Source organism: Lichenostomus cassidix, chromosome 2 (assembly GCF_008360975.1).
Source record: "Lichenostomus cassidix isolate B80296 chromosome 2, HeHo_3.0, whole genome shotgun sequence".
Taxonomy (NCBI): Eukaryota; Metazoa; Chordata; class Aves; order Passeriformes; family Meliphagidae; genus Lichenostomus; species Lichenostomus cassidix.
The window spans coordinates 152,571,033-152,593,182 of NC_139482.1; the positions used below are offsets into that span (position 1 = coordinate 152,571,033).

The 22,150-nt window shown below is 51.1% G+C and overlaps 3 protein-coding genes across 5 annotated transcripts in view; 1 reads left to right on the plus strand and 2 right to left on the minus strand.

The window, feature by feature from the left end:
• The window catches only part of MROH1 (maestro heat like repeat family member 1), a 58,085-nt gene extending 47,915 nt beyond the window's left edge, over positions 1-10,170 (minus strand). For 2 of the 3 annotated variants that reach the window (XM_085053914.1, XM_085053912.1), the window contains exons 1-8: positions 10,110-10,170; positions 8,285-9,233; positions 7,214-7,359; positions 6,340-6,471; positions 4,488-4,650; positions 3,690-3,788; positions 2,061-2,212; positions 684-824 (exon numbers count right to left, since the gene is read on the minus strand). In XM_085053914.1, the coding sequence (XP_084910040.1) occupies positions 684-824; positions 2,061-2,212; positions 3,690-3,788; positions 4,488-4,650; positions 6,340-6,471; positions 7,214-7,359; positions 8,285-8,306 (855 nt within the window). In that variant the 5' untranslated portion in view covers positions 8,307-9,233; positions 10,110-10,170. Of the gene's footprint in view, positions 1-683; positions 825-2,060; positions 2,213-3,689; positions 3,789-4,487; positions 4,651-6,339; positions 6,472-7,213; positions 7,360-8,284; positions 9,604-10,109 lie in introns of those variants that run through there. The other variant, XM_085053913.1, reaches the window with a different exon arrangement.
• A 380-nt stretch (positions 10,171-10,550) lies between these two features.
• On the minus strand, positions 10,551-17,128 carry LOC146442678 (uncharacterized). The gene is made up of 6 exons (XM_085053918.1): positions 16,003-17,128; positions 15,797-15,897; positions 14,129-14,227; positions 13,962-14,053; positions 12,259-12,381; positions 10,551-11,679 (listed from the first exon to the last, which is right to left on the minus strand). The coding sequence occupies exons 1-6, from the start codon at positions 16,818-16,820 to the stop codon at positions 11,494-11,496; spliced, it is 1,419 nt and encodes a 472-aa protein (XP_084910044.1). The 5' UTR covers positions 16,821-17,128; the 3' UTR covers positions 10,551-11,493.
• Positions 17,129-17,251: 123 nt separating this feature from the next.
• Positions 17,252-22,140, plus strand: LOC146442679 (vacuolar protein sorting-associated protein 28 homolog). Its single transcript, XM_085053919.1, has 9 exons — positions 17,252-17,456; positions 17,819-17,847; positions 17,967-18,004; positions 18,650-18,739; positions 19,291-19,396; positions 20,140-20,241; positions 21,070-21,123; positions 21,692-21,783; positions 21,868-22,140. The coding sequence occupies exons 1-9, from the start codon at positions 17,420-17,422 to the stop codon at positions 21,983-21,985; spliced, it is 666 nt and encodes a 221-aa protein (XP_084910045.1). The 5' UTR covers positions 17,252-17,419; the 3' UTR covers positions 21,986-22,140.
• Positions 22,141-22,150: the final 10 nt, after the last annotated feature.

Genomic DNA, 22,150 nt, shown 5'->3' on the forward strand with positions numbered 1-22,150 from the left:
TCCCAGGAAAAGCCAGGGAAAATCCCAGAGAAATCCAGGAAAAATCTGGGAAAGTCTGGGAAAAATCCAGGAAAAATCCCAGAGAAATCCAAGGAAAAATACAAGAAAAATCCCAGAGAAATCCAGGAAAAATCTGGGAAAAGTCCAGGGAAAATCCAGGAAAATTCTGGAAAAGTCTGGGAAAGGTCCAGGAAAAGCCAGGAAAAATCCCAGAGAAATCCAGGAAAAATAGAAGAAAAATGCCAGAAAAATCTGGGATCCAGGAAGAATCAGGGAAAATCCAGGAGAAATCCCAGAGAAATCCAGGAAAAATCTGGGGAAAATCCTGGAAAAATCCCAGAACGATACGGGGAAAAAAACAGGGAAAATCCTGGAAAAATCCAGGGAAAAATCAGGGGAAAATCCCAGGAAAAATCAAGGGAAAATCGGGGAAAAATCCGGGAAAAATCCCTGAAAAATCCCCCAAAAATCCTGGAAAAATCCTGGAAATATCCCTGAAAAATACTGGAAAAATCCAGGAAAAACACAGGGAAAATACTGGAAAAATCTCTGAAAAATCTGTGGAAAATCCCAGAAAAATCCCAAAAAAATCCTGGAAAAATCCCTCCAATCCCATTCTCCCCAGGATTTCTCCCCCCAGCTCCTTCCGGAACATTCCGGATTCCCGGCAGGAATTCCCAAACCTTGGAGATGGGAAAAGCTTCCGGATGTTTCCGGTAGAGTCCCAGAATCGCCGGCAGCAGTTTGGGGATTTGCTCTTCCAGCTTTTCCTTGGGAATCAGAGAACTCATGGAGCCCAAAGCCTCAACCGCCGCCAGGCGCACCTGGAAAATCACGGAAAATCATGGAAAAGCCTGGAATTCCGACGGGAAATCCCGGAAAATCTGGGAAAATCCTGGAATTCCAATGGGTAATCCCAGAAAATCTGGGAAAATCCTGGAATTCTGACAGGAAATCCTGGAAAATCTGGGAAAACCCCAGAATTCCGATGGGGAATCCCAGAAAATCCGGGAATTCCTATGGGAAATCCTGGGAAATCCCGGAGAACCCATGAATTCCTATGGGAAATCCCAAAAAATCTGGGAAAATCCTGGAATTCTGATGGGAAATCCTGGAAAATCTGGGAAAATCTGTGAAAATCCTGGAATTCCAATGGGAAATCCAGGAAAACCTGGGAAAATCCCAGAATTCTGACGGGAAATCTCTCCAGGGGAAAACGGGGAATGTGGGAATGTTGGAATTCTGAATCCAAAGGGAAGTTTGACCCCCAAAATTCCACATCCAGGGGATTCCCAACCTCAAAATTCCCAATTTCTGGGCTTCTCAATTCCCAAAATTCCACACCCAGGAGTTTCTTAGCCCCAAAATCCCAAATCCAATGTGATTTCATCCCCAAAATTCCACAGCCAGGGGAGTTTCCATCCCGAAATTCCTCCCTGATCCCTAAATTCCACATCCAGGGGGATTTCATTCCCAAAATTCCCCATCTGGGGAATTCCCAACCCCAAAAATTCCACATCCAAAGCGATTTTATCCCCAAAATTCCACAGCCACGAGTTTCTTAGCCCCAAAATTCCAAATCCAGAGCAGTTTTATCCCCAAAATTCCCCATCCAGAGGGAATTCCATCCCAAAATTCCTGCTCCAGTCCCATCTCGATCCCAAAATTCCACATCCAGGGGGATTTCATCCAGCCAAGGAATTCCCAACCCCAAAAATTCCAAACCCAAAGTGATTGCCATCCCCAAAGTTCCACATCCAGAGGGAAAATTCCATCCCAAAATTCCTCCCTGATCCCTAAATTTCACATCCAGGAGGATTCCATCCCCAAAATCCCACACCCAGGGAATTCCCAACCCCAAAAATTCCACACCCAGGAGCTTCTTAGCCCCAAAATTCCAAACCCGATGTGATTCCATCCCCGAAATTCCCCACCCAGGGGGGACAAAATTCCCGAAATTCGCCATCTAGGAAATTCCTGACCCCAAAAATTCCCCACCCAGGGAGATAAAATTCCCAAAATTCCACACCCAGGGGGACAAAATTCCCGAATTTCCCCACCTTGGGCTCGCGGTGCTGCAGCCACGCCGAGAAGAGAACCTCGAAGGCGACGGCGAATTCCTGGGCGAAGCAATCAGCTCGGATGGTTGGGTCAGGAGCTTCCGACAGGTTGCAGAAATACTCCTGGATGCTCTCGCTGAAGCGCTGCAGGGCTGGCAGAGTCCGGGAAAACCAGGGGATTCCGTCAGGGAAACGCCGGGAAAAATGATGGAATTCCATCAGAAAAATCCCAGAAAAAATCCCAGAATTCCATCAGGAAAAATCCCAGAATTCCATCAGGGAAATTGCCGGAATTCCCAAATTCCCTCGGGAAAAGAATTCCCAAATTCCCCTCAAAAACCTTCCTGGAAATCCCCAATTTCTCCTAAGAAACATTCCCAGAAATCCCAAATTCCTCTCAGGAACATTCCTGGGAAAAATCCTGAAATCCCCTCAGGAAAATTTCCAGAAATTCCAAATTCCCCTTACAAAAATTCCCCTCAGGAAAATTCCTGGAATTCCCTGAATTCCTTTGAGGAAAATTCCCTGGAATCCAAAATTCTGCTCAAGAAAATTCCCAAAAATCCCTGAATTCCGAACAGAAACCCCAATTGTCCTCAGGGAGAATTCTTTTGGGATTCCAAAAATTCCCAAAATTCCCCAGAACATTCCCAGAAATTCCCCCAAAAACTTCCAAACCCTTCCCAAGAATTCCCAACCTTTTCCAAAGTTTCCCGAAGTCGATTCCCAGACATGCCCAAGAATTCCCAAACAAAACATTCCAAAATATTCCCAAAGCTTGCCCAAAAAAATGCCCCAAAAAAATTCCAAACCTTTCAAAAAAATTCCAAAAATCCCAAGAACTGGGACTTCTCAGGAGCTTGGGGAATTTGTTTTGGGGAATTTTTGTCAGCTTTGGGAAGAGTTGGGAATTCTCAGGAAGTTTTGGGAGCATTTGGGAATTTCAGAATTTTTTGAAATTTTGGGAATTTTGAGAATTTGGGGAATTTCTGGAATTTCAGGAATTCAGGGAATTTGGGGAATTTTTGGAATTTCTGGAATTTCAAGAATTTGGGGAATTTTGAGAATGTCAGGAATTTTTGGAATGTCAGGAATTTTTGGAATTTTTTGAATTTCAGGAATTTGGGGAATTTTTGGAATTCAGTGAATTTTGGGAATTTCAGGAATTTTTGAAATTTTTGGAATTTCAGGAATTTTTGGAATTCAGGGAATTTCAGGAATTTTTGGAATTTTTTGAATTTCAGGAATTTGGGGAATTTTTGGAATTCAGTGAATTTTAGGAATTTTGGGAATTTTTGGAATTTCAGGAATTCAGGGAATGTTGGGAATTTTTGGAATTTCAGGAATTCGGGGAATTTTTGGAATTCAGGGAATTTTGGGAATTTCTGGAATTTTTGGAATTTTTGGAATTTCATGAAGGCTCCAAGAGAAAACCCACAGAGCTCTCCAGGAATAACCCAGGAATTCCGGGAACGAATCCCAAATTCCCCAAATTCCCAAAATCCCCCCCCCCCAGGCTGCTCCAACCCCAAATCCCAAATCCCCAAAATCCCAAATCCCCAGCCTTTCCCGTGGATATTCCCAGGATGATTTTCCGGGTTTTTTCCGGGTTTTCCCGGGAATTCTCACCGTAGCAGAACTCGCACTTCATGGCCTCAGCCTTGGCCATTCCCAGCATGGGCAGCAAAGTTCCCAGGATGGAATTCAGGAACGGAACCATCCCGAAAACTGGGGAAAAAAACGGGAAAAAAATGGGAAAAGTTCAGTTCGGCTCAGGGAATTCCTCCTGGAAAAGATTCCAGGTTTTCCTGGAGGTTCTGGGATTTTTCAGGGATCTCTGGGAATTCCCAGGTTTTTCCACCCCCCAGGCTCATCCCAGCTCCTGGAATTAGGAATTGGGAATTTTCCCATGGAGAAATCCCAGCCTGGAATTCCATCCTCGCTGATCCCAGAGATTCCCAGAGTTTGAAGGGATTTTTCCGGGAATTCCAACACCAATCCCGGAATTCCAACCCCAAATCCCAACATTCCAATGCCAACCCAGACATTCCAACCCCAAATCCCAGAATTCCATTCCCAAATCCTAGAATTCCCCATTTCCAAATCCCGGAATCCTCACTCCAAATCCTGACATTCCAACCCCAAATCCCAACATCTCATTCCAAAATCCCAGAATTCCAATCCCAAAATCCCAACATTCTGCCCCCAAATCCCAGATTTCCCAGAATTCCCAGATTTCCCAGATTAATTCCCAGATTTCCCAGATTGCCCAGAATTGCTGGATTAATTCCCAGATTTCCCAGATGAATTCCCAGATGAATTCCCAGATGAATTCCCAGATGAATTCCCAGATGAATTCCCGGATTAATTCCCAGATTAATTCCCGGATGAATTCCCAGATGCATTCCCGGCATCCCCGCCCCTGACCGTTGGCAGCCGCCAGCTCCGCGAAGGTTCTGAGCACGAAGGGATGCGGCAGAATTCCCGGCTGGAATTTCCCCAGGATCTCCTCCATCACCTTGTTCAGGAATCTTCTCCCGATGGAAACCAGGACGGCGCTGGCAGCTTCCTGCCATTCCGGCAGGAAATCCTGGAATTCGGGAATGCCGCGGGTCAGCGGGGCTGGGATTGTGGGGTTGGGGTTGGAATTGGGGCTGAATTCTGGGATTTGGGGCTGAATTCTGGGATTGGGGCTGGAATTGTGGGATTTGGGGCTGGGATTGTGGGATTTGAGGATGGAATTGTGGGATTTGGGGCTGGGATTGTGGGATTTGAGGATGGAATTGTGGGATTTGGGGATGGAATGTTGGGATTGGGGTTGGAATTCCAGAATTTGGGGTTGGAACGTTGGGATTGGGGCTGGAATTCTGGGATTTGGGGATTGGCATTCTGGGATTTGGGCTGGAATTGTGGGATTGGGGTTGGAATTCTGGGATTTGGGGCTAGAATGTTGGGAATTTGAGGTTGGAATGTTGGGATTGGGGTTGGAATTGTGGGATTGGGGCTAGAATGTTGGGAATTTGAGGTTGGAATGTCGGGAATTCCGCGGCGCCCTGGGAATTCCGCACTCCCTGAAGTCATTCCAAGCCCTTCCCATTCCCGTGGAGCAGCTCCGGGATTTTCCCAGGAATTCCACAGATCCAGGGAATCCCAGCTTTGGATTCCCTGGGAATTCCATCCCAGGCAGCAATTCCTTCCCAAAAATTCCCAAAGCTTCCCAGGAATTCCCAAAAATTCCCCAAACTCCCGAATCTTCCCAAAATATTCCCAGCCCTTCCCAAGTTCCCTAAACATTCCCAAACCCCCCCAGCCCATCCCATCCTTTTTCCCAGAATTCCCACAATTCCCATCCTGTTCCCTCCGAATCCCAAAAATCCTCATCCCAACCTCAGCATTTTCCTGGGAGAAAAAAACCCCAGAGACCTTCAAACAGGCAGGAAAAGATGGGAAAAATGGGGAAAAGCAGGGAAAAGCCAGGAAAAGTCAGGAAAATTTGGGCAAAGTTGGGAAAAGCTGGGAAAAGTGGGAAAAAAGCTGGGAAAAGCTGGGAAAAGCTGGGAAAAGTTGGGCAAAGTGGGGAAAAGTTGGGAAAAGCAGGGAAAAGTCAGGAAAAGGTGGAGAAAACTGGGAAAAGCAGGAAAAATCCAGGAAAAGTTGAGAAAAATCAGGAAAAGCTAGGAAAAGTGGGGAAAAACAGGGAAAAGTTGGAAAAAATGAGGAAAAGTTGGTAAAAGCAGGGAAAAGTCAAGAAAAATCAGGAAAAGCTGGGAAAATTTGGGCAAAGTCAGGAAAAGTTGGGAAAGCAGGGAAAAGCATTAAAAAACAGGGGAAAGTTGGAAAAAGGTAGAAAAAGCTGGGAAAAGCAGGGAGAAGTCAGAAAAAGTCGAGAAAAATCAGAAGAAGCTCGGAAAAGTTGGGAAAAGCCAGGAAAAGTGGGAAAAATGAGAAAAGTTGGGAAAAGCCAGGGAAAGCAGGGAAAAGCCTGGAAAAATCAAGAAAAAACAAGAAAAGCTAGGAAAATTTGGGCAAAGTTGGGCAAAGTTGGGAAAAGCTGAGAAAAGCAGGGAAAAGTGGGGAAAAAAGCAGGGAAGAGTTGGGGAAAGCAGGGAAAAGTGGGAAAAAAGGAAAGAATAGTTGGGAAAAGTTGGGAAAAATGTGGGAAAAGTTGGGAAAAGCCGGGAAAACTTGGGAAAAAAGGAAGGAATAGTTGGGAAAAGTTGGGAAAATCTGGGAAAATCTGGGAAAATTTCGGAAAAGCCTGGAAAAGTCGGGAACGGACCTTGGATTTGGTCATCTCGTGCGACGCCAAGGAGACGACGGAAGCAGCCGCGGCTTTTCCCAGCTCCGGCAGGTGATTCCGGATCACGGAGCCCATGGAGCGCAGGATCAGCGCCCGGAACGGGTAGGGCAGCTGGGAAAGCGGGAATGGCGAGCTCAGAGCCCGGGAATTGGGGAATCCGGGCTGGGAATTCCCGGGATGGGGGATTCTGGGGGTGGAATCTGCCTGGGTGGGGAAATTCAGGGATAAAACTCACCCTGGATGTGGAATTTTGGGGCTGGAGGGAGTCTGGGTGTGGAATTTTTGGGAATGTTCTCAGGGATCTCTGGGGTTTCAGGGATGAAAGCTCTGGATGGGGAATTTTGGGGCTGGAGGGAGTCTTTGGGAATCTTTGGAATTTTTGGGAATGTTCTCACGGGTCTCTGGGGTTTCAGGGATGAAAGCTCTGGATGGGGAATTTTGGGGATGAAACCAACCGGGTTTGGAATTTTGGGAATGAAATCAACTGGGTTTGGAATTTTGGGGCATCGGGAGAGCTCCAGGACTGGAATTTTGAGGTTGGGATTTCCCTGGATGTGGAATTTTTCAGGATTGAGATCCCCACGGATGTGGAATTTTGGGGGATTAGGACATCCCTGGGTGTGGAATTTTGGGAAAACTCCCTGGAAAATGGGGTTGAGGAGAATCTCCCTCTTCCCGGGAATTCCGGGAACAACTCCGGGGAAATTCCCAGGAACAACCGAGGTGGTTCATCCCGGAAAAAAACTGGGATTAACCAACCCCAGCTGCTCGCAGATTCCCAATTCCCATCCCAAACCTTCCCAAACTGTGGGAATTCCCGGAATTCCCGAAATTCCCAGGATTCCCGGCAGACCTTGTCGTGCTGCCGCAGGTACTCCTGGCAGCAATCCAGGATCTCCTCGGGCTCAGCCTCTCCCAGGGCGCAGAGGGAATCATGGATTTGCTCCTGGACCTCAGGATCCTTGTCCGTCGTCGCGTCCATCAGCGTCGTCGCCAGCCCTGGAATCGCCAGAGTTCCCAAAACTCACCCGAAATTCCCTGGATTTCACACGCAATTCCCTGCATTTTCCCTGCAATTCCCTGGATTTCCCATCCCAAAACTCCCTGTATTTCACCCAAAATCCCTGGATTTCACTCAAAATTCCCTGGATTTTCCCTCCCAAAACTCCCTGGATTTCCAATCCCAAAATTCCCTGGATTTCCCCTGGAATTCCCTGAATTTCTCCTCCCGCAATTCCCTGGATTTCCCCTCCCGGAGTTCTCCTGACCCCACATTCCCAACCCCTTTTTTTCCCAGCTTTTCCCATTTCCAAGGCGAAGCTCTCCTGGGATTTTTCCCTCCAAGATGAGCTCTCCTGGTTCCAGAATTCCCGGAATTCCCCACTGGAATTCCAGGCCATGGATCAATGTTCCAAACCCTCCCCCAGTCTGGGATTTTTCCTGCTTTTCCGAAGGTTTTGCAGTTCTCCAATCCCAGTGTTCCCATCCCAGGGAATCCTGCTCCCACCCCATCCCACCGGGAATTCCTAAAAAAATGGGAAAACCCAGCAGGACAGGGATAAATTCCTGGATAAATCTTGGGAATTTTCCCCAAAATCCCAACTGCAGGTGGGAAAAAACTCAGGATTCATTCCTAAGGGTGGGAATTGCAGCATTCCCTCCTCCCTCCCACGCCAATCCCATGGGAATCTCCTTATCCCAGCTGGAATTCCCATTCCCATGGGAAAACAGGATTGGAATTGGGGGAAAGAGCTGGAATTGCCATTCCTACAGGAAATCCAGGCTGGAATTAGGGGAAAGAGCTGGAATTGCCATTCCCATGGGAAAACAGGACTGGAATTAGGGAAAAGAGCTGGAATTGCCATTCCCATGGGAAATCCAGGCTGGAATTAGGGAAAGATCTGGCATTCCCAGCCCCACTCACGGCGGATCCGCGACTCCATCATGCTCCGGGTCTCCAGCTTTCCCAGGAAGGGCAAACACACGGAATTCCCCGGAGAACCTATTTTTCCAGGCTGGGATTCGACTTGCAGGGAGAAGAGGGAAGGGATGGAGAGGGAAGGGTTTGATCCCACCAGGAATGAAAGGGGAATCTCTGATCCAGGTGGGAATGAAATGGGAGGGTGTGGGAATTCCAAGGGAGCCTCTGATCCCAGTGGGAATTGAGAAGGAACCTCTGATCCTGGTGGGAATGGATCCAGGTGGGAAAGGCTAGGGAAGGCTCTGATCCTGGTGGGAATTGGGGCAAAATCTCTGATCCTGGCAGGAATTAAATGGGAATTCTATGATCCCAGCGGGAATTAAATGGGAATTCTATGATCCCAGCGGGAATTAAATGGGAATTCTACAATCCTGGCAGGAATTAAATGGGAATTCTAAGATCCTAGTGGGAATTAAACGGGAATTCTACAATCTCAGTGGGAATTAAATGCGAATTCTACAATCCCAGGGGGAATTAAATGGGAATTCTCTGATCCCAGCAGGAATTAAATGGGAATTCTCCAATCCTGGCAGGAATTAAATGGGAATTCTCCAATCCTGGCAGGAATTAAATGGGAATTCTACAATCCCAGCAGGAATTAAACGGGAATTATCTGATCCCAGTGGGAATAAAACAGGAATTCTATGATCCCAGCAGGAGTTAAACGGGAATTCTCCTTTCCCGGCGGGAATCAAACGGGAATTCTCCTTTCCCGGCGGGAATCAGGCCCGAGCTGCTCCAGGCGGCACCGGGCAGGGACGCTCCTCTCCAGCCGGGAGTTCCGCAGGCAGGCCGGGCGAGGCTGCGGCATTCCAGCGCTTCCATCGGGATCGCTCCTCAGCCGGGGGGCTGCTGCCTCATCCCGGGGCTCCTCCTCCTCCCGCCGAGGCTCCTGGAAGCGGGAAGAGGTTGGAAATCCTCCCCAGACCCCAATTCCATCAGCAGCCCCGCGCTCCAGGGCCCTGCTCCAAATACTCGTCCCGAAAAAGCGGCAGGGGAGGGAAGGAAGGAGGAACTTTCCAGGGCACGGGGAGGGCGGGGAGCACAGCCGGGCTTGGATCCCGGGAGCCGGGAGAGGGAGAAAAGGGAATTTTCAGGGAAAAGCGACGCCGGGGATGACATTGCAGAGTTTTCCAGGCGCTCCCAGCCCCGCGGGGTTTTTCCAGGCGCTTCCAAGGGAGAATTCCCTGTCCTTGGCGGCGCTCCGCGACCCTTCCAGGACATTCCCGAGCGGCAGCCGCGAATTCCCAATTCCCTCGGGAATTTGGGAAGCGATTCCCACCCCCCGGAGGGGCTGGAGCCGCGGAATTCCCACCCCTAAGGGCTCCGGAGCCGCGAAACTCCCACCCCTGAGGGCGCTCCGAGGCTTCATCCCAGATTTAGGATGCCCGCTGGAATTTTCTGGGGAATTTCTCCCTGCGGGAAGGGAAATCGGGAAACGGGAAGAGCTTTGGGGGGTTTGGGGAGGGGGACACCCCTGAGCCAGGTGAGGGTGCCGTGCTGGGCTCCGGGGCTCCATCCTGGGTTTTGGATCCCCACGGGAATCTCCCGCGGGAATTTTTCCCTCCGGGAATGGGAAAAGCAGGGAGGGGAGGGGGCGAGGATGAGGGGGGAGGAGGTCCCGCCCAGGCCGCCGAGTTTCCCGGGGATCTCCGGCAGCTCCCGCCGGGTTCCTCCCCGCCGATCCTCCCCCTCCTCCATCCCGAAAATTCCCAAATATTCCCGAATTCCCCTTTTTCCCCAAATCCCAAATCCCCTCCGCACTCACCGCGACCCGCCCGGCGCCACTTCCGGGTGCGGCGGACACGCCCCCTGCAGGCCCCGCCCCCTATGAGCGTTGATTGGCTGCGCCTGAAAGGGGCGGAGCTTCCGGCCCCGTGCTGGTGGCGCCCCCTGGCGGCGGGGGCGGGAAACGGCCTGGCCCCGCCCACCAATCCCCCCCCCCCCGGGTCCCAAAATTGGCCTCATTGTCCCCAAATCCCCTCCCGGCGTCCCCAGAGTTCCCATCCCATTGTCCTAAAATCCCCCCCAGTGTCCCCCAAATCCCCTCTGATGTCCCCAAATCCCCTCCTGGCGTCCCCAAATTCCCCAAATCCCTCCCATTGTCCCCAAATCCCCTCCGATGTCCCCAAATCCTCCCCATGTCCCCAAATCCCAATGTCCCCAAGTCCCCCCACTGTCCCCACCCCCCTCAGGACACCACAGCAGCTTTGGGCTGAAATCCTTTAATTGGCAGAGTTTGGGGCACCACAGGGACTCCCTGGGGACACAGCAGTGTCACCAAGGTGGCTCCTTGGGGACCACTGGGGACACCCCATTGTCACCACAGCCATCCCTGGGGACATGGCCTGGTGAGCACAATGTGTCCCTTGGGGACACCATATTGTCTCCACGATGGACCATTGGGGACACTGCATTGTCACCAAGATGGCTCCTTGAAGGCACGGGGACACTGTCGCCAAGATGGCCACTTTGGGGACACAGGGTTGTCACCATGATGGATCCTTGGGGACATCCCATTGTCACCATGGGGGTCCCTTGGGGACAGATCACTGTCACCACAATGGAGCACTGGGGACATCCCATTGTCACCAACATCAATCCTTGGGGACACCACATTGTCATCACGATGGCTCCTTGGGGACACCACATTGTCACCGTCACCATAATGGTGACAACAAAGACACCATCCTATTGCCACCACGATGGATCCTTGGGGACACCGTGTGGTCAGCGTGGTGCTCCTTGGGGACATGGTGACAATGTTACCCCTTGATCCCTGGGGACATCTCACTGTCACCAAGATGGCTCCATTGGAGATACACTGTTGTCATTGTCACCAACGGGAGACCTCACTCTGCGCCCTTGATGGCTCCTTGAGGCCACCACATTGTCACCATGGTGGCTCCTTGGGGACATCACGACATCACCGTGGGGACATCAACCCATTGCCACCACCATGGTGCTCCCTGGGGCCACCAGGGGATTGTCACTGCAATGGCTCCTCGAGGACATCCCGATGTTGTCACCATGGTGCTCCTTGGGGACATCCCACTGCCACTGTCCCCAAGGTGGCTCCTCCATCATTGTCATCCCCACGGCCATTGGGGTCACCCCACTGTCCCCATGGTGCCTCCTGGTGCCCTTTGGTGTCACCTCGACAGCTCCGGCTCCTCCCCTTGTCCTTCTCGTTCCTTTTCCCGTTCCTTTTCCTGCTCCTTGCTCCACTCCTGCTGCTCCTCCCTGTCCATGTCCTGCAGTCGCTGCTCCACATCCTCGGGAATTGTCACCTCCAGGAGGTTCTCCATGCCTGCCTCGGGTTCGTCCCCGATCAGCACCTGCAGGGACACCCCGAAATCCCGGGATTGTGCACCTGAATCCTGGGATTGTGCACCAAAATCCTGGGATTGTGCACCAGAATCCTGGGATAGCACCCCAAAATCCTGGGGTCACATCCCACAGTTCTGAGACTCACCCCAAAGTTCCAGGGTCACACCCCAGAATTCCAGGATTGCACCCCAAAATCCTGGGATAGTGCACCAGAATCCTGGGATCACGCTCCAGAATTCCAGGATTGCACCCCAAAACTCTGAGGTTGCACCCCAAAATTCCAGGATCACACCCCAGAATTCCAGGATGGCACCCCTAAATTCCCGGGATTTGTCCCGAATTCCCAGGATCTGTCCCCAATCCCGAATTCCCCGGATCTGTCCCCAATCCCAAATTCCCATGATTTGTCCCGAATTCCCGGGATCTGTCCCCGATCCCAATTCCCGTGTCTCACCTGGATGAGGTTCCGGCAGGCGCTGAGCACCACAGGGTTCTCCTGGGATCTGTCCCCAACCCCCAATTCCTGGGATTTCCCCCAATCCCGAATTCCCGGGATTTCCCCCAGATCCCAAATTCCCGTGTCTCACCTGGATGAGGTTCCGGCAGGCGCTGAGCACCTCGCGGTTCTCCTCCCAGCCGTGCAGCTCTCGCAGCACCAGGTAGGATCCTCGGGATCGCAGGAGCAGCCGGCCGTGCCGCGTGGCCGCCAGCTGCCGGGAACGCCGGGAAAGGCGGGAATTCCGGGAGAAGTCGGGAATTCCAGGAAAAGTCGGGAATTCCCAACTCCGGGGTTGGGGTCATCACGGAGCTCCCGCGGGTGTCAAACCCGGGAAGTCATCACTGAACCACCCAAAAGTCCTCATGGAACCCCAAATTAACCCCAAAAACCCTCATGGAACCCCAAAATTCCCAAATGAACCCTAAAACTCCACATTGAATCCCAAAGTTCCTCACTGAATCCCAAAATTCCCAAATGAATCCCAAAATTCCCAAATTAACCCCAAAAACCCTCATGGAACCCCAAAATTCCCAAATGAACCCCAAAACTCTTCATGGAACCCCAAAATTCCCAAATGAACTCCAAAACTCGTCATTGAATCCCAAAATTCCTTACTGAATCTGAAAAATTCCCAAATGAATCCCAAAAACTCCTTATTGAATCCCAAAATTCCCAAATGAATCCCAAAAACTCCTCATTGAACCCCAAAACTCCCAAACGAACCCCAAAAATCCTCATGGAACCCCAAACCTCCCAAATGAACCCCAAAACTCCCAAATGAACCTCAAAACCTCCTCATTGAACCCCAAAATTCCCAAATGAACCCCAAAGTTCCTCACTGAATCTCAAAATTCCTGATTGAATCTGAAAAATTCACAAATAAACTCCAAAATTCCCAAATGAATCCCAAAACTCCCAAATGAACTCCAAAATTCCCAAATGAACCCTAAAACTCCTCATTGAATCCCAGTTTCTCACTGAATCCCAAAATTCCTTATTGAATCTGAAAAACTCCCAAATGAACCCCAAAATTCCCAAATGAACCCCAAAACTCCTCAATGAACCCCAAAATTCCCAAATGAACCCCAAAATTCCCAAATAAACCCCAAAATTCCCAAATGAACTCCAAAAACTCCTCATTGAACCCCAAAATTCCCAAATGAACCCTAAAATTTCGCATTGAATCCCAAAGTTCCTCACTGAATCCCAAAATTCCCAAATGAACCCCAAAACTCCTCATTGAACCCCAAAATTCCCACATGAACCCCAAAGTTCCTCACTGAATCCCAAAATTACTTACTGAATCTGAAAAATTCCCAAATGAACTCCAAAATTTCTCAATGAACCCCAAAAACCCTCATGGAAACCCCAAATCCTCACTGAATGCTCCTAAAATCCACATGAAACCCCAAAATTCCTCACTGAATCCCAAAATTCCCAAATGAACACCAGAACTGCTCAATGAACCCCAGAAATATGCACAGAACACCCCCAAAATTCCCCATGGAAGCCCCAAAATTCCCGAAAGAACCCCAAAATTCCTCAAGGAAGCCCCAAAATTCCTCATGAAACCCCAAAATCCCTCTAAAAAACCCCAAAATTCCTCAAGGAAACCCCAAAATTCCTTATGAAACCCCCAGAAATTCCTCACAGAAGCCCCAAATCCACAGAGAATCCCAAAATTCCTCCCTGAACCCTCCCAATCCCAACCCTTCCACTCCTCCGGATCCCACCCCACACATTCCCAGATTCCCAACCCCTTTTCCCGCAGATTTCCCCCAAATTCCCCACCAGCAGCAGCGTTTCCAGCAGCATCCTCCTGATCTCCGGCTGCTCCTCCCGCCGGTGCTCGGGGGGAAGGTACTGCAGCTCCACTGGCAGCTCTGCAACGGGGAGAACACCTCGGGAAGGAATCCCGGGGATTTTTGCGAGTCCCAAATCCCGGAATTCCCACTCACGCTCCATCTCCTCCTCGGGGAGCTCCTCGGGGCCGGCGAGCGGCAGCAGCAGGAAGGGCAGAACGTCCACCTCCTCGCCCAGGAGCCACTCGTGGTGCTCTGGGGATTCCAGAGGATCAGGAATCTCATCCCAGGAAAATCCCAGTGCCTCCCAGTTTAACTGGGAATGGGGGAATGCCCGGGGAATGGGGGATTCTGCCCAGCCCTGCTTTCGGGGGAGCATTTCCCAGCCTGAGGAATTCCAGCAGCTCCTTTTCCCAGTTTCTCCCGGGAATCCTCAGCCTGAATTCCTGCCCTGCTTCCCGAGGCCACAAATCCCTGTTTTCCATCCATCCCAGCTCCTTCCAGGGGGAATGTTCCCGAAAATCCCAGTGTGAGGCTGTTCCCTCTTTTCCCCGCCCTCATTCCCTGGCAGCAGATCCCAAACTCCTCCTGGATCCCTTCAATCCCAGTTTTCTCCAGGATTTCCCTCCCCAGCTCCCTCGGCTGCTCCTGCCTGGGAAGATTTCCTCTCCCTTCCCCTTTCCCTTCCCTTTCCATCCATTTTCCTTTCCCTTCCCTTATCCCTTCCTTCTCTTTCCCTTCCCTTTCGTCCCTCCCCTTCCCTCCTTTCTCCCTCCCATCCCTATTCCCACATTCCCAGCCCCACATTCCCTAGGAAGTTCTCCCTTCCCTTCCCCTTTTCTCATTCCCATTCCCACATTTCCCCATTCCTGGACTTTACCGTGCTTGAAGCAGCAGTTCTGCCATTCCCATTCCCACATCCCCAATCCCATTCCCACATTCTCATCCCTATTCCCACATTCCCATTCCCACATTCCCAATCCCAATTTCCCACATTTACCGTGCTTGAAGCAGCAGTTCCGCCATTCCCATTCCCACATTCCCAATCCTATTCCCACATTCCCATTCCCATCCCTATTCCCATTCCCACATTCCCAATCTTATTCCCATTCCCACATTCCCATTCCCACATTCCCACATTCCCAATCTTATTCCCATTCCCACATTCCCATTCCCACATTCCCATTCTCATTTCCACATTCCCAGATTCCCAATCCCATCCCTATTCCCATTCCCATATTCCCAATCCTATTCCCATTCCCAAATTTTACCGTGCTTGAAGCAGCAGTTCCGCCATTCCCATTCCCACATTCCCAATCCTATTCCCACATTCCCATTCCCATCCCTATTCCCATTCCCATATTCCCAATCTTATTCCCATTCCCACATTCCCATTCCCACATTCCCATTCTCATTTCCACATTCCCAGATTCCCAATCCCATCCCTATTCCCATTCCCATATTCCCAATCCTATTCCCATTCCCAAATTTTACCGTGCTTGAAGCAGCAGTTCCGCCATTCCCATTCCCACATTCCCAATCCTATTCCCACATTCCCATTCCCATCCCTATTCCCATTCCCATATTCCCAATCTTATTCCCATTCCCACATTCCCATTCCCACATTCCCATTCTCATTTCCACATTCCCAGATTCCCAATCCCATCCCTATTCCCATTCCCATATTCCCAATCTTATTCCCATTCCCACATTCCCAATCTTATTCCCATTCCCACATTCCCATTCTCATTTCCACATTCCCAGATTCCCAATCCCATCCCTATTCCCAATCCCACATTCCCAATCCCAATTTCCCACACTTACCGTGCTCGAAGCAGCAGTTCCGCAGAGCTCCCACGACTCCTCTCCGCAGCTCGGCTGACTCAGCTCTGCGCAGCAGGGCGAGCAGCGACAGCATGGCCGGCCTGCGGGCACTGCGTCACTCTTGTTCTCTTTAATCCCCTTTTATTCCCTTTTATTCCCCTTTTATCCCCTCTTATCCCCGCTCATTCCCGCCGATCGTTCCTCACCGGCGGCGGTCCAGCAGCGCTCGGCGGCCCTCGGGCGCCTGGCTGAGGTTGCAGAGCAGCGCTCCGAGCTCGGCCGGCGGGCTGGCGGCGTTCAGCGCCCGCAGCAGCAGCTCCTGAGCCCCGGAGCTCAGCGGCTCCTCTTTCCCGGAGCCCAGCGGCTCTTTCCCGGAGCCCCGCGCCTCCTCAGCCCCGGAGCCCAGCGGCTCAGCCCCGGAGCTCAGCGGCTCCTCTTTCCCGGAGCCCCGCGGCTCCTCTTTCCCGGAGCCCGTTGCCTCTTTCCCGGAGCTCAGCGGCTCCTCTTTCCCGGAGCCCCGCGGCTCCTCTTTCCCGGAGCCCAGCGGCTCCTCTTTCCCGGAGCTCAGCGGCTCCTCTTTCCCGGAGCCCCGCGGCTCCTCTTTCACGGAGCCCCGCGCCGCCGCCCCGCCGCCCAAGGCCCGCAGCAGCCGCGGCGCCGCGCGGGGATCCCGGCTCAGGTTGGCCGCCACCCCGCAGACGGCGCCGGAGTTCGGCAGCAGCGGCAGCAGCGCGGGCAGCGCGGCCAGCAGAGGCTCCAGCGCCGCGGGCTCGGCGGACGCGTTCACCAGAGCGGCCAAGGCGGCGGCGGCCCCGCCCGAGGCTCCGGCGGCCATGGCGGCCAAGGCGGCCAAGGCCGTGGGGTGTGCCGCCAGCAGCGCCCGGCCCTCCGCGCTGCCCGACAGAGCCAGCGCGGCCTCGGCCGCTTGGGGAGCGGCGGGAGAGGACGGGGAGAGCAGCGCCGTGAGCTCCGACAGCGCCGCCGCCGCCGCCTCGTTGTTCGCCGCCGCCATGGCCGCTGCCATCGTGGGCTCTGCCGCTTTGGTGGCGTTGCTAGGCAACGGCGGGATGGATGGGGGCAACAGCCAATCAGCGCCGCGGAAACAGGGTGTGAGGGAAATCAGCCAATGGGGTGCGGCTGCGCCGCCGAAAATGGAGAGACACGGGGCGAAAGGGATTGTGGGAAGTGGGGAGCACGGAAAACGCCGAATGGCGTCTCAGGCACGGCCCCGGTCAGACCGCGGCTTTCCTTAGGGCACGGAAACACAGAGAGCGCCGCTGCCGCCCCAGTTACGGTGGCGCGAGGGACTTCGCTCTCCAGCTGAACCAACATCGCTTTCAGCTCCGCAGCAGCCATCGCCATGGCAACCGCTCTGATTGACAGGTGCCGGAGCCAATCAGCGACGAGTAAACAGGGGCGGGCGGAGATGAGCCAATGGGAGGCGAGGGCGAAAGGGATTGTGGGAAGAGCAGTCTGTGAGGGACGAGGCGGAAGGGCTGCGGAGCGCCGGGATCGGATCGGGATTGAGAGCGGGATCGGGATCGTTACCGGGACTTATTACCGATATCGGCACCGGGATCCGGACCGGCACGGGGGCTCAGACCCCCCCAGGCCCAGCCGGGGATGTTCCACGGCATCGCGGGCCCGGCCGGCATGGGCGGTGAGAGCCTCAGCGATGCGGGCTGGGAGTGCCGGGCGGTCCCGGGGTTACCGGTGGGATTTGGGGATGGATGATCCCGGGATTACCGGGCTGGGAGTGCCGGGCGGTCCCGGGGTTACCGGTGGGATTTGGGGATGGATGATCCCGGAGTTACCGGGTGGGATTTGGGGATGGATGATCCCGGAGTTACCGGGTTGGGATTCGGGGACCATCCCGGGCTGCATTCCCGGTGCTCCTGGGTTGGATTTTGGGATAATCCCGGTGCTTCCGGGCTGGGTTGGGTTTTGGGATAATCCCGGTGCTCCCGGGCTGCATTCCCGGTGCTCTCAGCCCCTCTAACGCTTCCCTTCTCCCCTCTGCAGCGCCCGGGAACAAACCGGAGCTGTACGAGGTGAGTGCGAGATCGCCGCGCCGGGAGGGAGTGACCAGCGGGAGGGAGTGACCCTCCGGGAGTGACCCCCGGGGTCCGGGATTAACCCCTCCCTGTCCGGGATTGATCTCTTCCCGCAGGAGGTGAAGCTCTACAAGAACGCGCGGGAGAGAGAGAAGTGAGTGTGGAGATTCCGGGATTTGGGATGGGGATGGAGGGATTTTGGGATGGAGATTCTGAGATTTTGGGATGGAGATTCCCGGGATTTTGGGATGGAGATTCCCACGGTTTGGGATGGAGATTCCCGGGGTTTGGGATGGGAATGGAGGGGATTTGGGATGGAAATTCCCGGGAGTTTTGGGATGGAATTCCCTTTTCCATCAGTGTTCCCCTGCTGTTCATCCCAAACCTTTCCTGGGATCTCCTTCTCTGTCCTGCTCCTTCCTGGGACATCCTGATCCATCCCAGTGCCACCAGTGGCCATCCTGGAATCCCAGTGGCCATCCTGTTCCCCTCCTGTCCATCGCTGCCCATCCCGTTATTATCCTATTTTTATCCCATTATTATCCTATTTTTATCCCATTTTTATCTCATTATTATTCTGTTGTCCTATTTTTATTCCTTTATTATTCCATTATTATTCTCTTTTTATCCCATTATTATCCCATTTTTATCCCGTTATTATCCCATTTTTATCCCATTTTTATCCTGTTATTATCCCGTTATTATCCCGTTTTTATCCCATTATTATCCCGTTTTTATCCCATTATTATCCTGTTATTATCCTGCTTCTATCCCATTTTCCCTGTTTTCCCTGCTCCAGGTATGACAACATGGCTGAGCTGTTTGCTGTGGTGAAGACGCTGCAGGCGCTGGAGAAAGCTTACATCAAGGACTGTGTGTCCCCAAACGAGTGAGTGACCTCCCAAATTCCCAAAAAAATCCTGAAATTCCTAAAAACAACCCCAAAAATCCATCATCAGCAGGCCCCAGAGAAAGCTTACATCAAGGACTGTGTGTCCCCAAACGAGTGAGTGACATCCCAAAAAATTCCTGAAAAATCCCTGATTTCCCAGAAAATCTAAAACCCTCAAGCCTGCTGAAAAAACCCCAAAACCCAAAGTAATTCTCAAATTCCATGGATTTGGATTTTTGGGGATGAGGACCCCAAAATTTTGGAGTTTTTGAGGTCGGGAGTTCCACAGATTTGGAACTTTGGGGATGAAAGTTTCTGGATTTGGAATTTCAGGATTGGGGATAAAACCCTGTGGATTTGGAATTTTGGGGATAAAACCTCCTGGATTTGGAATTTTGGAGGGATTGGCATTCCCTGGGTGTGGAATTTTTGGGCTAAAACCTCTCTGGATGGGAAATTTTGGGGCTGAAATTCCCCCAAAAATTCCAAACCAATTCCCAAATTCATGAAAAATTCCCAAAAATCCCCAAAATCTCCTGGAATTTCAGGTACACAGCCGCCTGCTCCCGGCTCCTGGTGCAGTTCAAAGCTGCCCTGAAACAAGTCCAGGGATCCGAAATTTCCTCCATCGACGACTTCTGCCGGAAATTCCGGGTGGGAACGGAGGGATTTTGGGAATTTTGGGGGATTTGGGGAGGGAATTTGGGGGATTTGGGAATGAAATCAGGAGGTGGATTGAGAAATTTGGGATTGGAGGTTCCGGGAATGACAATGGTGAATTTGGGATGAGGGTGGAGATTTTGGGGGAATTATTTAGGGGATTTTGGGGAATTTTCTGGGGGATTTCGGTGGGAATTTTTTGGGACTGAAATCAGGCAGTGGATTGGGAATTCTGGGAATTTTGCAGCTGGACTGTCCCCTGGCCATGGAGAGGATCCAGGGTTGGGAATTTGGGGATTTTTGGGGGACTTTTTTTTTGAATTTTGGGATTTTTCAGCTGGACTGCCCGCTGGCCATGGAGAGGATCTGGGAATTGAGAATTTGGGGATTTTTTTTGGATTTTTTGGGGTTTTTCAGCTGCACTGTGTCCTGGCCATGGAGAGAATCTGGGAATGGGATTTTGGGGATGAAATTGGGATTTTTTGGGGAACTTTTTGGGGTTTTCCAGCTGGACTGCCTGCTGGCCATGGAGAGGATCTGGGAATGGGAATCTGGGGATTTGTTTGGGATTTTTTGGGTTTTTCAGCTGGACTGCCCCCTGGCCATGGAGAGGATCTTGGAATTGGGAATCTGGGGATTTGTTTGGGATCTTTTTGGGTTTTCCAGCTGGACTGCCTGCTGGCCATGGAGAGGATCTGGGAATGGGAATTTGTTTGGGATTTTTTTGGGTTTTCCAGCTGGACTGTCCCCTGGCCATGGAGAGGATCCGCGAGGATCGCCCGATCACCATCAAGGACGACAAAGGGAATCTCAATCGCTGCATTGCTGACATTGTCTCTGTATGGAATTTGGCTTTTCCTGGGAATTTTGGAATTTTTGTGGGATTTTTGTAGGATTTTTGAGGGGGGATTTCTTTTGGGGGGTTTTTATTTCTCAGAGATTTTGATTTTGTTATTTTTAGATTTTTTTTATATTTTAAATTTTTTTTTAAATGTTTTGGGGAACTTTTGGGGTTTTCTTTTGATTTTTAAACTATTTTTTAAATTTTAAATGTTTTTTCTATTTTTGGGAGATTTCTTTGGAGGATGTTTTTGGATTTATAATTTTTTTTTATTTTTGGGTATATTTTTGAGAGGTTTTTTTGGGAGGGAAGTTTTTGATTTTTGGTTGGGTTTTTAGGGCAACATTTTTTATTTCTTGTAGATTTCAGTTTTTGAATTTTTGTCAATTTTTTGGAGGATTTCTTTGGGGATTTTTGGGGGATTCTTGGGCAGTTTTTGGGGGGATTGTTGAGGGATTTCTTGGGGATTTTTTTTTATCTTGGAGGACTTTTTATTTTTTAGGGAATTTTGGGGTATTTGGGGGGAGATTTTAATTTTTTTTTTTTGTTTCTTGGGATGTTTTTTACGTTTGGAGATTTTTTGTGGATTTTTTGGTGATATTTGGAAGAATTTATTTTCTTTTTAGAGGAGTTTTTTGATTTTTTTTTCCCTTTTTGGGGGGATTGTTTTGGGGGATTTTTTTTTACTTTTGATTTGGGTTTTTTTGTGGATTTTTTTTCTTATTTTATTTTTTGGTGGATTTTTTTTTTTTATTTTTGGGATTTCTGGGTATTTGGCTGGGCTGAGGCCAGAGCTGATCCCAAATTTCTGCTGGAATTCCTGCAGCTTTTCATCACCGTGATGGACAAACTGCGCCTGGAGATTCGCGCCATGGACGAGGTGGGTGGAGCTGGGATTGGGATTGCATTCCTGGATTTCCGGAATTCCCAAATTCCCCATGCCCAGGATCCCAAATCCCCCAATTTCATCCCCAAAATTCCAATCCCAGAATCCCAAATTCCCCATTCCCGGAGTTCCCAATCCACTGCCTGATTCCATTCCCAGATTTCCCAATTTTATTCCCAAATCCCCCACTGTCATTCCTGTAATTCCCAAAATTCCCAAATTCTCCATTTCACTGCCCAACATCATTCCCAAATTCCCCAATCCTGGAATTCCCAATCTATCACCTCATTTCACTACCAAATCCCCCATTCCCCAAATCCCAATTTTCACTCCCAATTTCCCCAATTCCATTCCCAAAATTCCCCAGTTTCTTTCCCAGAATTCCCATTCCCGGAATTCCCAATCCACCACCACGCAATTCCTTTTCCATTTCACTCCCAAATCCCCCACCATTTCCACCCAAACTCTCCAGTTTCACTCCCCAGTCGCTCATTCCCAAATTCCCCAATCAGTTTCGCTCCGGAATTCCCAAATCCCACCCAGAATTCCCGTTTTCCCGCAGATCCAGCCCGACCTGCGGGAGCTGATGGAGACCATGAACCGGATGAGTCCTTTGCCCCCCGACTTCGAGGGTCGCCAGAAGGTCAACCAATGGTGAGAAACCCCAAAAACCCGGAATTCCGGGGCAGATCCCGAACTTTCCTGGGATGTGATCTTGGAATTTTCTGGAATTCCCAGGCTGCAGACGCTCAGCGGGATGTCAGCCTCGGATGAACTCGACGACTCCCAGGTGCGGCAGATGCTCTTCGACCTCGAGTCGGCGTACAACGCCTTCAACCGCTTCCTGCACGCCTGAGACTGGATCAGACCGGTTAAAACCAGTTCAGCCTGGTTCGGACTGGTTCAGACCAGCTCAGCCCAGCTCAGACCGGTTCAGGCCAGTTCAGACCAGCTCAGCCCAGTGCTGGAAGTTTGGGATAATAAACAGGATGAACTCAGTCCCAAAAACCACTGTAGTTGT

Excerpts from the sequence above, each read along its gene's own strand:
- LOC146442678 (XM_085053918.1), bottom strand. The coding sequence starts at position 16,820 with ATGGCAGCGGCCATGGCGGCGGCGAACAACGAGGCGGCGGCGGCGGCG. Across the intron at positions 14,228-15,796 it reads GAACTGCTGCTTCGAGCACG|AGCACCACGAGTGGCTCCTG; the intron begins GTAAGTGTGGGA and ends TGGAATCCCCAG. Across the intron at positions 12,382-13,961 it reads TGCTGGAAACGCTGCTGCTG|CTGGCGGCCACGCGGCACGG; the intron begins GTGGGGAATTTG and ends CGTTCCCGGCAG.
- LOC146442679 (XM_085053919.1), top strand. The coding sequence starts at position 17,420 with ATGTTCCACGGCATCGCGGGCCCGGCCGGCATGGGCG. Across the intron at positions 21,124-21,691 it reads AGATTCGCGCCATGGACGAG|ATCCAGCCCGACCTGCGGGA; the intron begins GTGGGTGGAGCT and ends GTTTTCCCGCAG. Across the intron at positions 21,784-21,867 it reads CGCCAGAAGGTCAACCAATG|GCTGCAGACGCTCAGCGGGA; the intron begins GTGAGAAACCCC and ends TGGAATTCCCAG.